Below are 19,933 nucleotides of genomic sequence, written 5' to 3'. Positions count from 1 at the left end.
AAATAATATGTATTTACACTATTCAAGTTTACATCCTAAAAAAGCGAAATTAAATATAGTTAAAGGTCAGATCAATAGAATCAGTAATTTGACAGAAATGATGAAGTTTTTTATAAAGAAGCAAATAGTTTTTGTGATAGAATGTGTAATAGAGGGTACCCTAAAGATGTAGTGAGTTGTTTGATGAAAGAAAAAGTTGTAAAAAGAAGTAGAGCTGTAACTGAAGAAGTAAATTCAGGTCCCTGTGTTCATTTTAAGTCGGCTTTAACAGTACAAAATAGCACTGATTCTTATATGATAAAAAAGATAGTCAGAAATAATTGGGCTATTTTTAGAGGTAATAGTGATCTGATACAGAAATTAGGAGATCAACCAAAATTTGTGCAGAAGAGAGCTAAGAATTAAAATTTTTTTTTTCGAAATAAATTATATATAAATAGAATAGTAGAAGAGAAAAAAGGTATGTTTAAATGTTTTAATTGTAACTACTGTCAATTTATATATATAGAAAATAATGACATTTAAATAGATAAAACTTTGGTTAGAGTTCCTGGCAGATTTACGTGTAAATCTAAAAATGTAGTTTATTTATTAGTTTGCTTAGAATGTAAATCTTTCTATATAGGGAGAACTGGGAGAGAACTATATAGGAGAATTTATGAACATCATTATGCCATTGGGAAGGGTGATGTTAAAAATGCAATGGGTAAGCATTATAGAGAAAGTAAATGTAAAATTAATTTTAAATGTTTAGTTATTGATTCAATCCATCCAAAAGTTAAAAATATCAATATTGAGGAAGAATTAGGTTGGCTTGAATATTGCTGGCAAGTGAGATTAAATGCATGTTTTCCCCAGGGTTAAATAACAGGGAGGAATTTATTATGTATTTAAAGAGAAAAGGTTTAAAACATTAGTATTTCTTGTTTCTTTTAATTTATTGTATATGGTTCCTTTAATGTTATGGTGTGTATTTAAACTAATTGATCTTAAACTGATTTTAATTGCTTAAGTAAGTATTTAAATGTATTTTTATGTACAACCACTAGTCTGAAGAAATCTCCATTTGTAGGAGATGAAAGCGCTCATTCGTGGTTGAATTTATCTCTGTTTTTTTGTGGATTAAACCTTTCTGTGTTGCTGTCAGCGTTTTGTTTTCTGGATTTTGATTTCGTTTAAGCATTGTGGCTTCTTTTTGATAAAATTTCAAACTAAACAAACAATTATTAAGCAACTTTATCTTGCACATATTTAGTGTGAGCCTTCTGCGTGTTTTGAGGCGCATAGTTTTTTTAAATTGGGTTCAACTGATGAAAGGTGTAATTGTAAATCTAGAACTGCATTCAGCTTATTACGATATTTGTTTTTAATTAAGACATAAGAAGAGAAAGCTCTCTCTGCTAGTTCAGTACTTGTAAATGGAAAAAGAAACAAAAAGGCCTTGTCAGAAAGTTGTTCGTATTCTCTGCTGATGTTTGCCCAAAAGTTAATAAGAAAGTGTCCTTTGAATTCAGCATTTAAAGTACTAATCAGTTGAAAGTTCAATCAACTTCTCTTTCTCCTTGACTGATAATTTAGCTGCCTGGACATATTGTTCTTCAAAAGGATTTGAAATCCAATAGATTTCTTCTTCAAGTTTGGGGAAATACTTCTGGAAGTCCGATTTTAGCCCATTCAAGTGTTCATTTATTTTCTTCCTTATTTCCCAGGATAGATTAAGCTTGTTTTCGGATAAGAAATTATGCAGAGTTTCAAATACCTCAGATTGGCCATTTTCAAGTCATGACCTCCAAAAATCTATTTTTTTAATCATAGATTCAATTTTGTCTGAGACATTGAAGATCGTTATTGAGCTATTCTGAAGTGTCAAATTTAATTTGTTTATAATCTGGAAAATATCTGATAAACATGCAAGTGCCTGAAGCCAATTACAGTCATGTAACTTGGAAGCAAGGAAGAAAGGATGGTCTTCAAAAAACACCTGGACTGCATGTCTAAGTTCAAACAGCCGGGTAAGTGCTTTACCATGAGAAAGCCACCTTACTTCTGTTTGAAGGAGTAGAGTATAATGAGAACTTGTCATCTCTTCACACAGAGCTTTGAAAATTCTTGAGTTTGTGGACTTCGACTTTATAAAATTCACCACTTTCACAACTTCATCCAAAACAAGTTTTAATTCACCAGGGAGGTTCTTGCATGCTAAACTTTGTCTGTGGATGCAACAGTGGCTCCAACTTATATTGGGAGCTACCTTCATGACAAGACCACGAAGACCAGAGTAAATCCCTGACATAGACTTGGCACCATCGGTACATAATCCACAACAATTAGACCAATTAATCTCCTTTTCTTTGAAATAACAATCCATAACATTAAATATATCCTAACCCCTTGTGTGTTGTGACAGAGGATGACAAAGCAAAAGGTTTTCTTCAACTTCATTATCTTTCAAATACCTTGCAATAACAAGCAAAATAGCACAATTGGCAACATTTGTGCTTTCATCAACTTCAGTAGCGAAAATTTTACTGCTTTTAATTCTACCTATTACTGTCATCTCAACATCATCAGACATATCTTCAATTCTTCAAGATATTGTATTGTTCGAAAGAGGGATGGTGGTCATTTTCCGCACATGTTCTTCTCCAAGCATACATCGAACGGCATCTGTTATACAGGGAAATATTAGATTCTCGGCTATGGTATGACTTTTACCACATTTTGTGATACAGTAACTAATACGGTAACTAGCTTCAACTGCGTTTTCGTAATCTTTGTTACCTGACAGGATGTATGATGTCAAATTCAATCTTTTGTTATTTTCCGCTAACCGTTTGAAAAAACTGTATTCCTTGTTTTTATAGTTAGCATCTTTCATTTCTAAATGTCGTAAAAGGTAGGAAAGGTTTCATGCTACCATTTGACAGCACTTCGCCACACACCACGGATTGGGGCTTAGGACAGTCTTCATTTCCAACATACGAAAATCCATATTTTATGTTTCCATCACAGTACTTTCTCTTTTTCCCTCTCTGAGAAACTAAGGACTGTGCCTGGTTAGTGTTTTGCACTAAAATGTTGGACATGTCTTGAGAAGTACTCTGATCACATTCTATACTCATATCATGCGTCATCTCTTTTGTTGTGCCAGGTTTCAGCCATTTATCCATCACAATATCTAGTAATAAGACAATTACGAAATTAATTTTAATATTAAATGTAAATAATGATAAAAAGAACTGTAACTGTTAAGATAAGAAAAAACTAAGTTTCTCAACTTTTCATGTCAAAAATGTTAGTACTACATGAAAGCAAAATGTGTGTAATTTTGCCCCCGCCCCACAGCCATTCCATTCTTCCATTATTTGGCTGTATCCCCACTTCTCCCCATTCGCCATAAACACTGTTCAAAACTGTCAGTGTGCACACTTTTTTCTAATGATTACAGATATTTGGATTTAATTTAAAACTTTTATTTCAAATATACTTAATATAGCACAAACAATGATAGACATTTGCTAAAGTAAACAAAGCAATACAGTGTCGCAATGAAAACAGACTTAGCTTTAAAACTTATCTGCCTCTAAAACTCATATTCACCGAATCAGTATTGAAATCCACATTCAAAGAAAATGCATCTGGCCAGTGGTGGATAAAGATTAAAGGCAGTTTTCAAATCAGTCAGTATGACAATCTTAGAGGCTGCTGCTAACAAACAACTTTATATATCAGAGTGCATGTTCACCCAAAAGTCATACAACATTCCACTACATTCTCTTGCCAAACAAAAGTCATTAAAATAATGTAATTATTAACATATATCTCATTTCATTTCTAATCTAACCTAAGCATCAAGTGTATCTCAGCAAGTACTACAATTCAAGTCTGGAAAGGACCAATTGATCTCCACACACTAAGTGCAAAGCAGAATCCAACAGATCGACAATAATAATAAAAAGAAGGATAGCTAGAAAGCATTACTTCTTAGCACCTATCAAATCTTCCTTAGCCCTCTTTTCACTTGCAAGGGAAAGACCACACATCAAACAGAAATTAAAGGGGAATTCCCAGCAAATTATTAGGTCATATGCTTTTTTTGAACCTGCTATCACAAAAAAAGCAAAAGAACTGTCTCGCAATAAATACTGACCAAATCCAGGTTCACACATGTTATAATAAACTAGTTGCCTTCCAAGAACTTAATTCACTTGGTCTACAAACATGTATCAGCTGCTAAGAGTTAGTTTCCTTTCCCGCAACATCACTTGCGTAATCTTCAAGTACTGCTACTACTACCAGTGTTTCTCCTAAGTTCTTACTTTTTACAGGCATAGCTTTCAACTTTCCATTTCCTAAATGAGGAAAATCAGCCCTCATAATGTGGAACAAATGGTCAAAATGTGGAACACGTAATAATGGCTTACTAACAACTTCATCTGGAAGCTCACAGTTAAATGTGCTATTCAGCTATTGTACTTATAAAATGTTTTAAGGCTGTGTAGATATACAAAAGAGATGAGGGAGTAACAAAAGCCATAAGACAAAGGACCAGACTCATAATGGGTCTAGAATAGGAAGTCAAGGGGTTTCAGAAAAATAGGCCAATACTCATGCATCACGGTCACGGCTGGAGAGCTGAAACACACTGCTTGTGATAATATAAATCTGAAGCTGCTTGCTTGTAATTAATAAATAAATTAAAAAAAAATATATATATATATATATATATATATATATATATATATATATATATAATAAGAATAAGGAACATGCAAAATTTCATTCAGAGAAAACCACTACTGTACTCTTATTTAAGAAAGTAATTTCAGTCAACCTTCTCAGTGCCGACACAAAAATCTCAGGCTTTGAACACTAGACAAGCTAAGGTTAAGCTAAGAAAAAAAAAAAGACTACCATTCAAAAACAGCTCTACTTCTCAAATATAAATTAAATTTATTAAACATAGTACTCCAAGCTGGAAGCAAAGGCGCTAAGCTAGATGACAGAATGACTGGTTCAGCACTTTATGACTGACGTTATTCAAATGCATTATAAAGGGCTTCCTGATATGAGGTACATTGTATCAACCTCAAGATTGTTCATGCCAAAGTGAATTTTCTGAATATTAATTGCAATTATTCACCTTATACAAAGAGGTTATGGTTGCTTATTTTTCTTTCCTAAGTGTTTTTGCAATGCACCTCCACAACACAAATGATGTCCCAATTTTTTTTTAATTGTACAATTCCTAATATGGGTATTAACAGCCTTTCTGTAATATTATACTCTGTTGTGTGCATGAAGAAATTTAGTGCAGCTCCCCATGTGGCCATTACTGTAGCTACATAGCACTTTACACATACAGCACAAAGCAAATTGCGCCTCTATTATAAAAGCATTTTAGTCTTCAGACTCTGATTCAGAAATATGGCATGCAATTAATGCTGAAATAAAATAGAATGCCGCTGTTTTTTTGCAATATTAAAAGCTATCCCTGCACTAAAGATGCATCAAATGCCTCTTACAGAATCATGTGCACGCATAAATTATAACAAGGAAACTGCACGCACCTAGTGTCTTCTGTAACACAATTCACTGGATGGTAAGTTATTCGCTTGTTACTACTGTCATTCTGACGCGAGTACTGAAATATGAATTGGAGATGACTTGAAACATGTCATTTAACTGTTGGCATGTTTTAAAGCCAAGTAACTACTGTGAAAGGAAATTCTCATTGGTTGCCCTGGGTACAGAGTTTAAGGACTGCAGTTACTTGAATAATGTTGCAATATCCTGTTAAATAGGCCCAAACTTTGACATATTATTGAAGTTTTACTACATGCAAATAATTAGTCTGCTGGTTTCCTAAACTGCATTAAATTCTAAAAAGTAATTGCTTTACTGAGTGATTTCTTTATGTATATTTTGTCTAAATATGATGATTGTTAGGCCGATAAATACAGATATTGTTAGAAGAAAAAGTCCAGAGAGTATCCAGGTGATTAGTTTTACCTTACTTTATTTCATGACTGGTGAGGGATTTTTTTCCTTCTAATTGTATTGCACTCACAATGAGCACAGCATTTATTAAATAATTTGCTCTGTAATACCAATGCTTTATTTATCCTACTATTCATGGTTAGAGTTATAGGGCTTTTAGTAAACTGCTCACTGTCTCAGACCCTGTAATCTGAAGGATATTTCTTGTCACTTGTAGTCTTTCTCTGGTACAGTCAGAACTGTTGAGCTTGCAGTCATATTTCTTTCTTTCTGACATGCAGGGATATTATACACTTATACAGAGATGCTATATCGTTGTTCTTACCTTTCCTTTTCTGTTTTCATGATCCCACAGTTCCTGCACACACTACTACACAGAACTACAGCACTGACACGCACCCTTCTTCCCTAGCCTAGGTAACAGTTACAGTAGAATAGATAAAATACAGATAACGAGAATACGTTGGCGCCTTCACATTTATAGGACAGACTTCCTGTGCGCGGGAAGTAAGTCCTACAATTGTGAAAGTGCCTAAGGCGGGATTTTTTTTTTAATTAAACGAACTTTCTGCCATTGCTAATTTTTCCCGCATACCCCTAACCGACCAAGCACGTACCCCTGGGGGTATGTGTACCCCGGGTTGGGAATAGCTGGTTTAGATGATTGGTGATTAGCACTTTTAGGTCAGATAGAGATAGGGGAGTGGCCTTGTGATTGGGAGCTTTGTGATTGGTTGGGAAGTAAAGGGGAGTGTTTAGTGAAGTATAAGTGTAGGAGTAGTGGGGGTGGGTGGGAATTGGGGGTAGGGTAGGGGAGCGGAGTGAGCCCACAGGGCGAACGGAGTGGGGCAGACCCACGTCAAGAGAGTAGTGAGAAGAAACAATCAGTAAGGAGGAAGGTATGCATAGGAGACAGTAATAAAGAAGTCAAAGTATATGTTTGTGGAGGGAGGAGGTAAATAGAGAGGGGAAAAACCTGGGAGAGTAAGGAGAAGCCTAGGAGGAGTGGGGGTAGTGAGGAGGACTAGGTAAAGAGATTTGTAAGGACTAAGGAAGGAGATAGGTGCAAGGTTTAAGAAGACTGTGGCAAAAGAAAGGATAAAGGGAGGAGTGCAGCAAGTACGAAAGGTTTGGAGTAAGTGGTAGGGTGACAAAATAAAGTGAGATTAGAGGTGGGTAAAGACTGCCATCTAGTGGCTAAAGTCTGTAAGACCCTTGTAGAGATGGAAGCAGTGGGATATAAATATAAAGTAAAGTAGTGGAAAAGGAAGAGGGTAGAGGGGTGTTCCAAAGCAGGAATGGAGCAACAATATCTAGGGGCAGACAGTAGAGAACAATAATAGTAAAATGGGGGGGGTGTATGGCTGCTGGCAGATATGGCAGGGGAACTACTGCACCTAGGAGGTGCAGAGGTCAAGTATTTACAAAAAGTAATCAACAAGACAAAGGATTTGTCTGTAACATACAATATTAGTTGCTGTGGCTTTTAGTCCAAGGGCAATTGGATGACCCAGGAGAGTAAATACTCGGGCAGGTTTAAGTAGGTGGATAGAGCTGGTCCAGGAGTCCAATAGGGCACAACATTTGTGGAAAGGTGAGAATAGAAGCTTTGAACAGCTGGAGCAAAATAAGAAACAGAGAAGAAGGTAAAAATTAACACTCGGTGAATCAAAAGAGTAATTTCTTTAGTAGTACAGTTGTAACAGAACTAAATAACTTAGTAAAAAATAGTTCTTAAGCACCAGGAGTACACAACATCAATTAGTAGGACAAAAGCACATGAAACTAATAATAAACATCAGCAATCAGAATAAAAAGGACAGCATTGCATATGTTAAAAACCCAGAGCAATTCACCTAAATACATAAATAGCTTGACTATCTGTAACACAGAAAAGCGCAGAGCAATCACCTTTTTACAAAAATAGCTTGACTATCTATAACACAGCTGCTACTCTTGAAAATTACATTCGGATATAGACAATGAAAACAATTTGAATTAAGCTAGAGACAGAGACTTTTAACTAAAATGCATCCATTTCAGGTTGACCATGGAACCAGAAGTAAACGAAATGTAATAAAGTGAGGATCTCTTTCAGCAGTTGCAGAGTGCTCGTTAGACGTAATAGTAGGCAAACAGTGATAAAGTTGTTATGGCTCTAAATACAGCATTAAATAATTAATGCAACAGATAGTAACAATCAAGCTATCGATATCTAAGGTCTCAGGATAGCAGTAGGGCTTAGGCAGAGGCCACAGGTTCATATTATACCTTCATGATTGCTTTGTAGAGGCAGAACCTACGCCAAATTCTAGTCATGTGAGCTACAAAGGCATCTCAGTGTAGCCCTGTAAAGTGTAATTTCCAAAGGTGTCTGAGGATCCAAATCCTGTAGTTTCTTACTTTTCTTATGTTAAGGGAGAATTATGGGAAGTCAGGGCGAAATAAAAAGTACTAGAGAACTTCCAATTAAACCCTTCTATGGAATGCCGTGTTCTCCGTTGCGGTGGGCGAGGTCATGCCCTAAAGCATGATAATAACGCACTTTTCCAGTATCAGGTGTGTACAGAAGAGGACTTCAGTTAATACCAGGTTGAAAATCTGGTGAAGTACGAGTGTACTTAGAAATTTAAAACAATGTGGGGAGTGTCCTAAGCACCTTTAAGATAGGCAAAGGCCGTTTACAGAAGATAGAAATAGAACACGGCTTCTATAGCTAGCGTATTAAGGGGAAACCTCTGGTTCAATCTAGGTCAGTCATACACGACGGAATGCAGATTCCTGGAGTCTGACTGGTGCTGATAAACCTAGAAGGTCGGAATTAGTCGCCAAACCCGGGGGATAGCACATATAAAAGAGGGGCCACTATAAATAAAGTGCTAGCAACTGCATCAGTTTCATAGGACAGCCGCTATCAGTATAATGGCAAAATAAGCTATATAACATATATCACTAGGAAACAAAGCTTAGCAATAAGGTTGGGCAATTGTACTACAGAGGAAGTCACCCACGCTACTGCTGAAATCAGCTCAGGGGTCCTGTGGAATCAGTGTACTGATTCCTAACAAAGTAATGCAGCAGTTAAGGAGCTGCGGGAAAAAGCGGCAGATAGGCGGGGTACTCAGAGTGCACAGAGTACGATTTACAAGAATTTACAAAGAAAAAAACTGTACAGTGGTTCAGAAAAAACAGGTGGCATAAGCACGATAATGATAATTACACAGGCAAAGCATTGTGACAAAAACATGTAACAAAAATTGTACAACTGTAAAAGCACACTTACATTGCTATACAGACTAAACGCCAGGGATCGCTCAGCAGCCACGCGTAGTGAGGGGGATTAAAGATGACGCCTGTAAGGAGGCAGGCCCATATAATAGTTCAAGCACGGATGTGGTAAGCTGGGGGGGAGGAGCAAGGTAAATACAAAAGTGGAATGATGACCGGAACACTAGGAAAAGGTGGAGTTACTGGATGGTAAGAGAACAAGACTAAAGGGGGTAGGGCAAAGGGGGTGGAGGTGGGGGAGATAGAGGTATACAAGGAAAAATCCTATAGAGGTGGGAAACTGTACAGATAAAGAGGAGATGGGAGAATACCTTAGAGTTGTGTGGAGGGGTGGAGAGGGATAAAATAAGTAATAGATGGGAATAAGACCAAAGTACACAGGTACAAGGATAGGGACAGGACTCTGAGAATGGGAAATGGAGAGAGAAAAAGGGGAGTATATACAGGTAGGGTGGAAATAAAGTGAGTGTGGGCAAGGTAGAGTATATAACTGGCAGACCCAAGTCAGGAGAGTAGTGAGAAGAAACAATCAGTAAGGGGGAAGGTATGCATAGGAGGCAGTAATAAAGAAGTCAAGGTATAAGTCTGTGGAGGGAGGAGGTAAATAGAGAGGGGAAAAACCTGGGAGAGTAAGGGGAAGCCTAGGAGGAGTGGGGGTAGTGAGGAGGACTAGGTAAAGCGATTTGTAAGAACTAAGGAAGGAGATAGGTACAAGGTTTAAGAAGACTGTGGCAAATGCAGCAAGCAGGAAAGGTTTTGAGTAAGTGGTAGGGTGACAAAATAAAGTGAGATTAGAGGTGGGTAAAGACTGCCATCTAGTGGCCAAAGTCTGTAAGGGTCTTGTAGAGATGGAAGCAGTGGAATATAAATATAAAGTAAAATAGTGGAAAAGGAAGAGGATAGAGGGGTGTTCCAAAGCATAAATGGAGCAACAGTATCTAGAGGCAGACAGTAGAGAACAATAATAGTAAAATAGGGGGGGTGTATGGCTGCTGGCAGATATGGCAGGGGAACTACTGCACCTAGGAGGTGCAGAGGTCAAGTATTTACAAAAAGTAATCAAAAAGACAAAGGATTTGTCTGTAACATACAGTATTAGTTGCTGTGGCTTTTAGTCTAAGGGCAATTGGATGACCCAGGAGAGTAAATACTTGGGCAGGTTTAGGTAGGTGGATAGAGCTGGTCCAGGAGTCCAATAGGGCACAACAGTTGTGGAAAGGTGAGAATAGAAACTTTTAACAGAATATTAGTTGCTGTGGCTTTTAGTCCAAGGGCAATTGGATGACCCAGGAGAGCAAATACTCGGGCAGGTTTAGGTAGGTGGATAGAGCTGGTCCAGGAGTCCAATAGGGCACAACAGTTGTGGAAAGGTGAGAATAGAAGCTTTGAACAGAATATTAGTTGCTGTGGCTTTTAGTCCAAGGGCAATTGGATGACCCAGGAGAGTAAATACTCGGGCAGGTTTACGTAGGTGGATAGAGCTGGTCCAGGAGTCCAATAGGGCACAACAGTTGTGGAAAGGTGAGAATAGAAGCTTTGAACAGAATATTAGTTGCTGTGGCTTTTAGTCCAAGGGCAATTGGATGACCCAGGAGAGTAAATACTCGGGCAGGTTTAGGTAGGTGGATAGAGCTGGTCCAGGAGTCCAATAGGGCACAACAGTTCTGGAAAGGTGAGAATAGAAGCTTTGAACAGTATATTAGTTGCTGTGGCTTTTAGTCCAAGGGCAATTGGATGACCCAGGAGAGTAAATACTCGGGCAGGTTTAGGTAGGTGGATAGAGCTGGTCCAGGAGTCCAATAGGGCACGACAGTTGTGGAAAGGTGAGAATAGAAGCTTTGAACAGAATATTAGTTGCTGTGGCTTTTACTCCAAGGGCAATTGGATGACCCAGGAGAGTAAATACTCGGGCAGGTTTAGGTAGGTGGATAGAGCTGGTCCAGGAGTCCAATAGGGCACAACAGTTGTGGAAAGGTGAGAATAGAAGCTTTGAACAGAATATTAGTTGCTGTGGCTTTTAGTCCAAGGGCAATTGGATGACCCAGGAGAGTAAATACTCGGGCAGGTTTAGGTGAGTGGATAGAGCTGGTCCAGGAGTCCAGTAGGGCACAACAGTTGTGGAAAGGTGAGAATAGAAGCTTTGAACAGAATATTAGTTGCTGTGGCTTTTAGTCCAAGGGCAATTGGATGACCCAGGAGAGTAAATACTCGGGCAGGTTTAGGTAGGTGGATAGAGCTGGTCCAGGAGTCCAATAGGGCACAACAGTTGTGGAAAGGTGAGAATAGAAGCTTTGAACAGAATATGTGTTGCTGTGGCTTTTAGTCCAAGGGCAATTGGATGACCCAGCAGAGTAAATACTCGGGCAGGTTTAGGTAGGTGGATAGAGCTGGTCCAGGAGTCCAATAGGGCACACCAGTTGTGGAAAGGTGAGAATAGGAGCTTTGAACAGAATATTTGTTGCTGTGGCTTTTAGTCCAAGGGCAATTGGATGACCCAGGAGAGCAAATACTCGGGCAGGTTTAGGTAGGTGGATACAGCTGGTCCAGGAGTCCAGTAGGGCACAACAGTTGTGGAAAGGTGAGAATAGAAGCTTTGAACAGAATATTAGTTGCTGTGGCTTTTAGTCCAAGGGCTATTGGATGACCCAGGAGAGTAAATACTCGGGCAGGTTTAGGTAGGTGGATAGAGCTGGTCCAGGAGTCCAATAGGGCACAACAGTTCTGGAAAGGTGAGAATAGAAGCTTTGAACAGTATATTAGTTGCTGTGGCTTTTAGTCCAAGGGCAATTGGATGACCCAGGAGAGTAAATACTCGGGCAGGTTTAGGTAGGTGGATAGAGCTGGTCCAGGAGTCCAATAGGGCACGACAGTTGTGGAAAGGTGAGAATAGAAGCTTTGAACAGAATATTAGTTGCTGTGGCTTTTACTCCAAGGGCAATTGGATGACCCAGGAGAGTAAATACTCGGGCAGGTTTAGGTAGGTGGATAGAGCTGGTCCAGGAGTCCAATAGGGCACAACAGTTGTGGAAAGGTGAGAATAGAAGCTTTGGTGCTGTGGCTTTTAGTCCAAGGGCAATTGGATGACCCAGGAGAGTAAATACTCGGGCAGGTTTAGGTGAGTGGATAGAGCTGGTCCAGGAGTCCAATAGGGCACAACAGTTGTGGAAAGGTGAGAATAGAAGCTTTGAACAGAATATTAGTTGCTGTGGCTTTTAGTCCAAGGGCAATTGGATGACCCAGGAGAGTAAATACTTGGGCAGGTTTAGGTAGGTGGATAGAGCTGGTCCAGGAGTCCAACAGGGCACAACAGTTGTGGAAAGGTGAGAATAGAAGCTTTGAACAGAATATGTGTTGCTGTGGCTTTTAGTCCAAGGGCAATTGGATGACCCAGCAGAGTAAATACTCGGGCAGGTTTAGGTGGGTGGATAGAGCTGGTCCAGGAGTCCAATAGGGCACACCAGTTGTGGAAAGGTGAGAATAGGAGCTTTGAACAGAATATTTGTTGCTGTGGCTTTTAGTCCAAGGGCAATTGGATGACCCAGGAGAGCAAATACTCGGGCAGGTTTAGGTAGGTGGATACAGCTGGTCCAGGAGTCCAGTAGGGCACAACAGTTGTGGAAAGGTGAGAATAGAAGCTTTGAACAGAATATTAGTTGCTGTGGCTTTTAGTCCAAGGGCAATTGGATGACCCAGGAGAGTAAATACTCGGGCAGGTTTAGGTAGGTGGATAGAGCTGGTCCAGGAGTCCAGTAGGACACAACAGTTGTGGAAAGGTGAGAATAGAAGCTTTGAACAGAATATTAGTTGCTGTGGCTTTTAGTCCAAGGGCTATTGGATGACCCAGGAGAGTAAATACTCGGGCAGGTTTAGGTAGGTGGATAGAGCTGGTCCAGGAGTCCAATAGGGCACAACAGTTGTGGAAAGGTGAGAATAGAAGCTTTGAACAGAATATTAGTTGCTGTGGCTTTTAGTCCAAGGGCAATTGGATAACTCAGGAGAGTAAATACTCGGGCAGGTTTAGGTAGTTGGATAGAGCTGGTCCAGGAGTCCAGTAGGGCACAACAGTTGTGGAAAGGTGAGAATAGAAGCTTTGAACAGATTGCTATACAGACTAAACGCCAGGGATCGCTCAGCAGCCACGCGTAGTGAGGGGGATATATGTATGTTAATCTACACACAGAAATCTAAACACAGACACAAAAGTGCGACATATAGTGTTGTAGTACAGTAGCACCGCAACCACTCCCACAAGCACTGATGTACCAAACTGAAAGTAGTTTAGGCCTGTATAGGCCCTCGGCATATGAGGACAGTGTACTTTACTGTTGAGTATGCATTCCAGTGAGACAGAAATTCACTGACATAGGTAGTAAGTACAATACATTGTAGTATTTTTAATTGTATGGTGCATTGCTGTTTGCTAGTGCTAGCAACAGTTTTGCAATGTATGCATCCAACCTTTGCATAGAATACTGTGTGGTCTAATCCTAAATAGCATTGGGTGCACACAGGCTCGGTGTCAGTTGAGAATACTCAGTGCTGCTTGCTGTGTACCATCATTAAACTCCCAGGAATACTATATAGGATTCCTGCAAAGAATGTGTAGCGTTGTTCTGTTGCTCACCTTAAACATATGTGTAGAACAAGCCCTCCAGCAGCATATATGCTGTTGCAGATCAGACGTGGTTCAGTAACTCAACAGCAAAAAGAGATATGTTTGTAAACTGCTGAGGACTAGCATCTTATAGTATTGCATTAGACTCCATCTGTCACCATTTGCATGCTCTATAACATTTGAGTCGGTTGCCACTTGGCAGTACATCTAAATCTCCCCTGCAAGAGGTGTTATGTGTCATGTAATATAGAGTATAGTACAGTATATACTAACGTTTATTGTCTTCCCTGTGCACCTACTGTACCATGAAGATCTTTGGTGCACAGATGTTATTACACACTGCACCCTTTACAGTGCAAGTCAGCCCTTTTTGAGTGCCTTAAATATTGCTAATACTTGGTAGGTATGTGGCTCTTGCTTTGTATTGTACGTGCTGCTACCCTGGACACCATTTCTCTACATGTTACATTCACCTGAAACATGACATCCAGATGCTTTCTTATGTATTTGGCTGTGTGTATCTAATTTAATCATGTTACCTACAGTGAGCCATTGAAATTAATGGTCTATTGAACTGCTGCTCAGTGCGCCATTTGTTTCACTGGTGTGCTGTGTACCTACTGGCAGATGTTATGATTTATTTTCTGAATCTCTTATCTGTCAGTACTCTGGATAAGATATGCCCTGTACTGAGTTAAGTTGCAGTACAATAATCATTTCTGAAATTTACCCTAGTGATGTTTACTTACATATTTCAGTGTCCTGGATTTATAAAGCTTAGGAGCACTAAATAACATGCCTGCCCTCAATAAGGTCTGGATCTGAGTACTTGTGTTGAAGCTGGGTTGCAAGTGTTGTACATAGATGTACAGTGCATACGTATAATTTAAACAAAGTTTAGTGAATGATTGAAAGTTACTGTATTTTTTAGAACTGTCATCACACTGAAGTATACTGACCTTAAGGTGTAATGTCATGTTAGTTTTGAATGTTGTGATGCTCTTTGCTCATCATTGACTTTAGAGGCTGCTTTCCCTTACAAATTCTGTATATGCAATTTCTCCATTCTTTCATACTCATGCTGTCATTTTTGCTTATCTTCATCTCTGTCACTATAGTTGTTTGCTTGGAGTGTCCTCTGCAATAGCATTAAGGCCGTCATTGGATTATTTATTTATTCAGTAAAACTGAAAATGATGCCACCTTGCTTGATTTTCTTTGGAACTTTTGCATGGATTTACTGCAGGCATTGTTAATTCAGCTCTGTTCCTGATTTTGACTAATTCCAATTTCTTTACTCTTCTTTTTGTCCTTCCTTCCCTTTCCCCCCCTCTGCTTCATGTCCTATTTCTCTTCTTCATAGACCACATAGCACACATCATAGAACTGCTAGGCAGTATCCCAAGGCACTTTGCTCTGTCTGGAAAATATTCACGGGAATTCTTCAATCGCAGAGGTAGTAACTCATTTATTGGAAAGGCACTTTGTTGCAGACAGAAGTGGATCATCATTTGCTGTGGGTACATCATATGTGTACCTTAGCTTTCCCAGGGTTTCACTAAAATGATGCTGGGTTCTGCAAGATCCAAACATATCATAAATATGATTATTACTGAGAGGTGTAATTCATTAAAGTATTTGAAATTCATTGATTGTGTCACTGTTATTATTCTTCTTTAATGTTACAGTGAATAATAAGCTAAAAAGTGTTGGCAAAATTCTGGGAAATGAATGCAGCACCAGCATGGCAGTGTATATATGCTACCAATTCATGACCAGTTACATGCCATTTCTGTCTGTTCAGGGCCAACAATATTCTGTGCATGCAATTTACTGATTAAACTGTTGTATGTTTTTATTTTTGCTGGCACTGTTTTCCAATGCAGATCACATAGCATTGATCATTGAACTGCTGGGAAAAATTCCTCGAAAGTTTCTTATGTCTGGGAAATATTCCAAGGATTTTTTCACCAAGAAAGGTAAAAGTATTTATAGGAAAGTGAAATATCAGATGAAAATGATGGGAATATTATTTTTAATACATCTACTTAGCTAGCTGTTTTATACTTTTGTTCCTAACAAGTTGCAATCTGGCTGCCTTTCCCCAGCTCTGCCTTCCTTCAAACCTAGAACCTTATTTTTTTCCACTCTGCATTCATAAAATTGTTGCTAGTAGTTCATCCTTTTCAATTTTTATGAAACTTGACAGTCATCCTTATGTGAATGAATCAGTATCTAATGCAGGTAGGTATCTTGAAGAGACAACCAGCCCTGTTTCAGCACAGTTGAATAACCTTCTTGTTATTTTTGTCCCCCCCCCTGCCAAGGTAACATGCATGCAGCAGTGTTTGTTGGCTGCATCTCTCAGAAAAGCATACCTGTAAATTGTCCAGATTTTCACAAACTGTCCAGAGTTTTACCTCATATTTTCAGTCACTTCCTCATAAAATTTGTGTTTTACTGGAAAATCACTGAGGATTGAAGCCCCTAAATAATATATAATTCAAAAATTCCCAATGAGTCCACCAGTGTGTAACCAAGAACCAAACAGTAAAAACACATGCTGAACTATATGCACCCAACTAGATTAGTTTATTGCATGAACATCAATTAAGCACATAGACTAAGCATTTTCATTCCATAGAACTTCATCAGAATCTCTCATTCCACTCTATTAAAAGATATTTAAATTAAAAATCCAATCATGTGATGAGTTCACATATGAATATCATAAGATGTCATGTCATACATTATCCCAAAAAATACATTTAATATTCAAAACCATCATGTATGTTTAAAAAAAATGGTCAAAAGTGCCTTGTACGGAGAATAAAGCACCGAGGTAGTTTTTTAAGCTGTTTATTACAAATACAAACAAAACTCCACAAATAGTGAACACACACAAACGCCTTTGCATTCCACGCGTTTTCGTCTCAGTAATCAGACTTCCTCAGATAACCAGTGTTACGTTAAATTAGATCATTTATACATTCATTAATAAATAATCAACCAATACAAATTGAGCATGAAACTTTAAAAAACCCAATGACATTTCCAGAAAACCAAAATTAAAATACAACCTCCTAAATATTGCACTTTTTCTTTAAAAACATTCTAACCGTAAAAAGGGAATCATGATACAGCTAATTGAAATATTTAAAATATTTTAAAAAAGTTCATTTATGTTTAATTTGTAAAAATTAAATATGTTATCATAAGCACATTAAATTAATCATATACATTGTAATAAAAGGAAATATTGCCATCTACTGGCCAAAATGTTTAAAAAACACCCAAAGATAATAATACCAAAGTCCCAAATACAGTTCAACTAACAATTACTAATGATGAGCTTACTATAAAAATATTAAGCCAAATGACCAGAAAAGAACTGCTTTAACAATCACGATCTTGGCTATTATTATTATAATTTAGCAGATCTAAGTTTATGAACAGTAATTATTGAAATATGGTTAAGACCTGGTTTATTCATTGCATATAATCTAAGCTGTCAAATGACCTAATGATATTCCAGTTTATTTTCCATGCATCATGTTTCCATTGTTGTTATTATGGTAGATTTCTTGATGACATTTATCATGTGGAGAGATGAGTTAAAACATTGGATGATTTAATCTAGGATCTGAATCAACTTTCTCGAGAACGAAAAACAAAAATCTCTTAAATTGTTTGCACACCAAAGTATTTTTACACAATTATTGAATTCCTTCATTTTATATCACGATAATTTTCATAAGCACATTTTTAATTGTCTTTTGTTTTTCCCTTTATAAAACATTTTACATGTCAAACAGGAAGCTAAGTACACCACCCCTCATGTTTGGTAATTATGTAGTCCTGGACAACCAATCACCCTGTCATACCCATGTACAATAACATTAGGGACATCACTAATGTACTTGCAATTAAATTTCTGTGTATTCCTACCTTTTTTATCTCTAAAATACATATGAATATCCTTGACCCTAAGAGACTATAGTGGCAGCTGCTGGTTTGAAAACAGAACCATATGCCATATTTATTGTCAGGAAACTTAAGAATATCAGGCAAAGTAAGTCACATATTTTAAAAGATTCCTGCTATTTTTGGGATGGCCTACCCTAGGTTTTGTATGACAGTCAAGTATGGTTTGTCACCATAGATGTAGTAAATGTATTTAATTTTATGCCACATGGCTTAGGATTAAGTTGGGTTACTGGGATGCTCAATAGGTTTGATGAACTTTCCAGTACTGAGGTTATAAACATGGTTACTTTCATGGAAATAGTGTTAAAATACAATTTATTTTTCATTGAGGGCAAATATTTTTAACAGGTTACAGGTGTGGCCATGGGCGCTATTTGTGCAGATGTTTTTACAAACGTCGTATTATTGGCTGGGAAGAAAAATATGTTTTTCAGTTAGAATTTATGGAATGTTTCCATTGTTGTTATTATGGTAGATTTCTTGATGACATTTATCATGTGGAGAGATGAGTTAAAACATTGGATGATTTAAATTTATATTTCTCACACTAATGTCTTTTTGAAATTCACTTCTGGGGATTGTAAAAGTATAAATTACTTAGATATACTATATATGGGTATGTAAAGTTAGAATACAAATCTGACTTGAGTCTACTATTTTTAGGAAAGACGCGTTTTCAAATACCTATTTGCATTTCACCAGTAATTACTCACTCCATCAAAAAAGGAACATTATGATGGGGCAACTGGTGTAACTATTGAAATTAGTTACCAGGGAAAGATAATTTAGTAGAGAAAAGGATAATTTATTATATCTGTTCAGGGTCAGAGGTTATCCACTGTCATTTTTTGTTAGAAAATATGTACAGGGAGTTAAAATTAAAAAGACACATCAGTTAAACCCATTTGAAGAAATGGGTTTTCCAAAGCAGTTACGAACAAAAATGGTTGTGGATGTGATAGGAGAAGACACTAATGATATTAGATAGATTATTACTAGAAATTGGAATTTGACTTTCAATACGGATTTAAAAAGGAAATTGGGGGAGAAACCAATTATGGTTTTAGTAGGGCCAGAAATTTCAAAGAAAGTTTTGAGAGGAATAAAACTCATAGCACTAATGGTAATATTCATAAACACACAGAGATGTCAAAATGTAGGCATTGCAAGTACAATACTGATGTTTTAGTGTTACTGTACATGGAAATGATAGGTGATTGGTTGTCCAAGAGTATGTAATTGCCAAATATGAGGGGTGGTGTACTTAGCTTCCTGTTTGTTGTGTAACAGTTTTACGTAGGGAAAATTGAAAGGTAGTTTAAAAAAAGTATTTATGAACATTATCGTGATATAAAATGAAGGAATTTAAATAATTCATAGTACAAACATACTTTGGTGTGCAAACAACAGAGATTTTTATTTTTCATTTTTGAGAATGTTGGTCCAAATTGTCATAGAGGTAGAGCATGGGAGAAAAATTGGAATATTGATAGCTGATTTGGCAGCATAGACAGAATGCAATGAATGAATGAGTCAGGTATTAATGACCATGTTTCCATTACTAGTGTTCTTAAACTTAGATCTGCTAAATTATTATAATAATAATAATAATAATAATAATAATAATAACCAATGTTGTGATTGCTAAAGCAGATCTTTTCTGGACATTTGGTTTATTATTTTTACAGCAAGCTCATTACTAGTAATTGTTAGTTGAACTGTAAACTTTTCTTACTTGATGTCTTTAAATGTGGGGCTTCATTATGGTTAAGTTTGAGTATTGTTTTTTTTTTTTTTTAGAAAATGTACATGATGGTTTAAACATATTTTATATTTATTTACATGTATTTTTTTACCGTTACATATGAAATGATTTATGTTTGATGTCACATTAGTTGTAACTCATCACACGATTGGATTTTATGGTTTAAGTATCTTTTAATGGAGTGTGATGACAGATGCAGATGAAGTTCTTTGGAACAAAAGTGTTTAATCAATGTTCATGCAATAAACTTATCTAGTTGGGTACACATAGTTCAGAGT

General features: G+C 37.5%; 1 protein-coding gene across 2 annotated transcripts in view; it reads left to right on the top strand.

Moving 5' to 3' along the window:
* The window catches only part of SRPK2 (SRSF protein kinase 2), a 3,154,866-nt gene that overhangs the window by 2,829,546 nt on the left and 305,387 nt on the right, over window positions 1-19,933 (top strand). Inside the window, exons 15-16 of one of the 2 annotated variants that reach the window (XM_044088528.1) lie at window positions 15,267-15,359; window positions 15,790-15,882. In XM_044088528.1, coding sequence (XP_043944463.1) covers window positions 15,267-15,359; window positions 15,790-15,882 — 186 coding nt within the window. The remainder of the gene's footprint in view (window positions 1-15,266; window positions 15,360-15,789; window positions 15,883-19,933) is intronic. The other variant, XM_044088527.1, reaches the window with a different exon arrangement.

The sequence above is a fragment of the Protopterus annectens genome, chromosome 11.part0 (assembly GCF_019279795.1).
Source record: "Protopterus annectens isolate FY-2018-M chromosome 11.part0, PAN1.0, whole genome shotgun sequence".
Taxonomy (NCBI): domain Eukaryota; kingdom Metazoa; phylum Chordata; order Ceratodontiformes; family Protopteridae; genus Protopterus; species Protopterus annectens.
The sequence above is the reverse complement of the archived record's forward strand: the minus strand, read 5'-3'. Positions and strand labels throughout refer to the sequence as shown.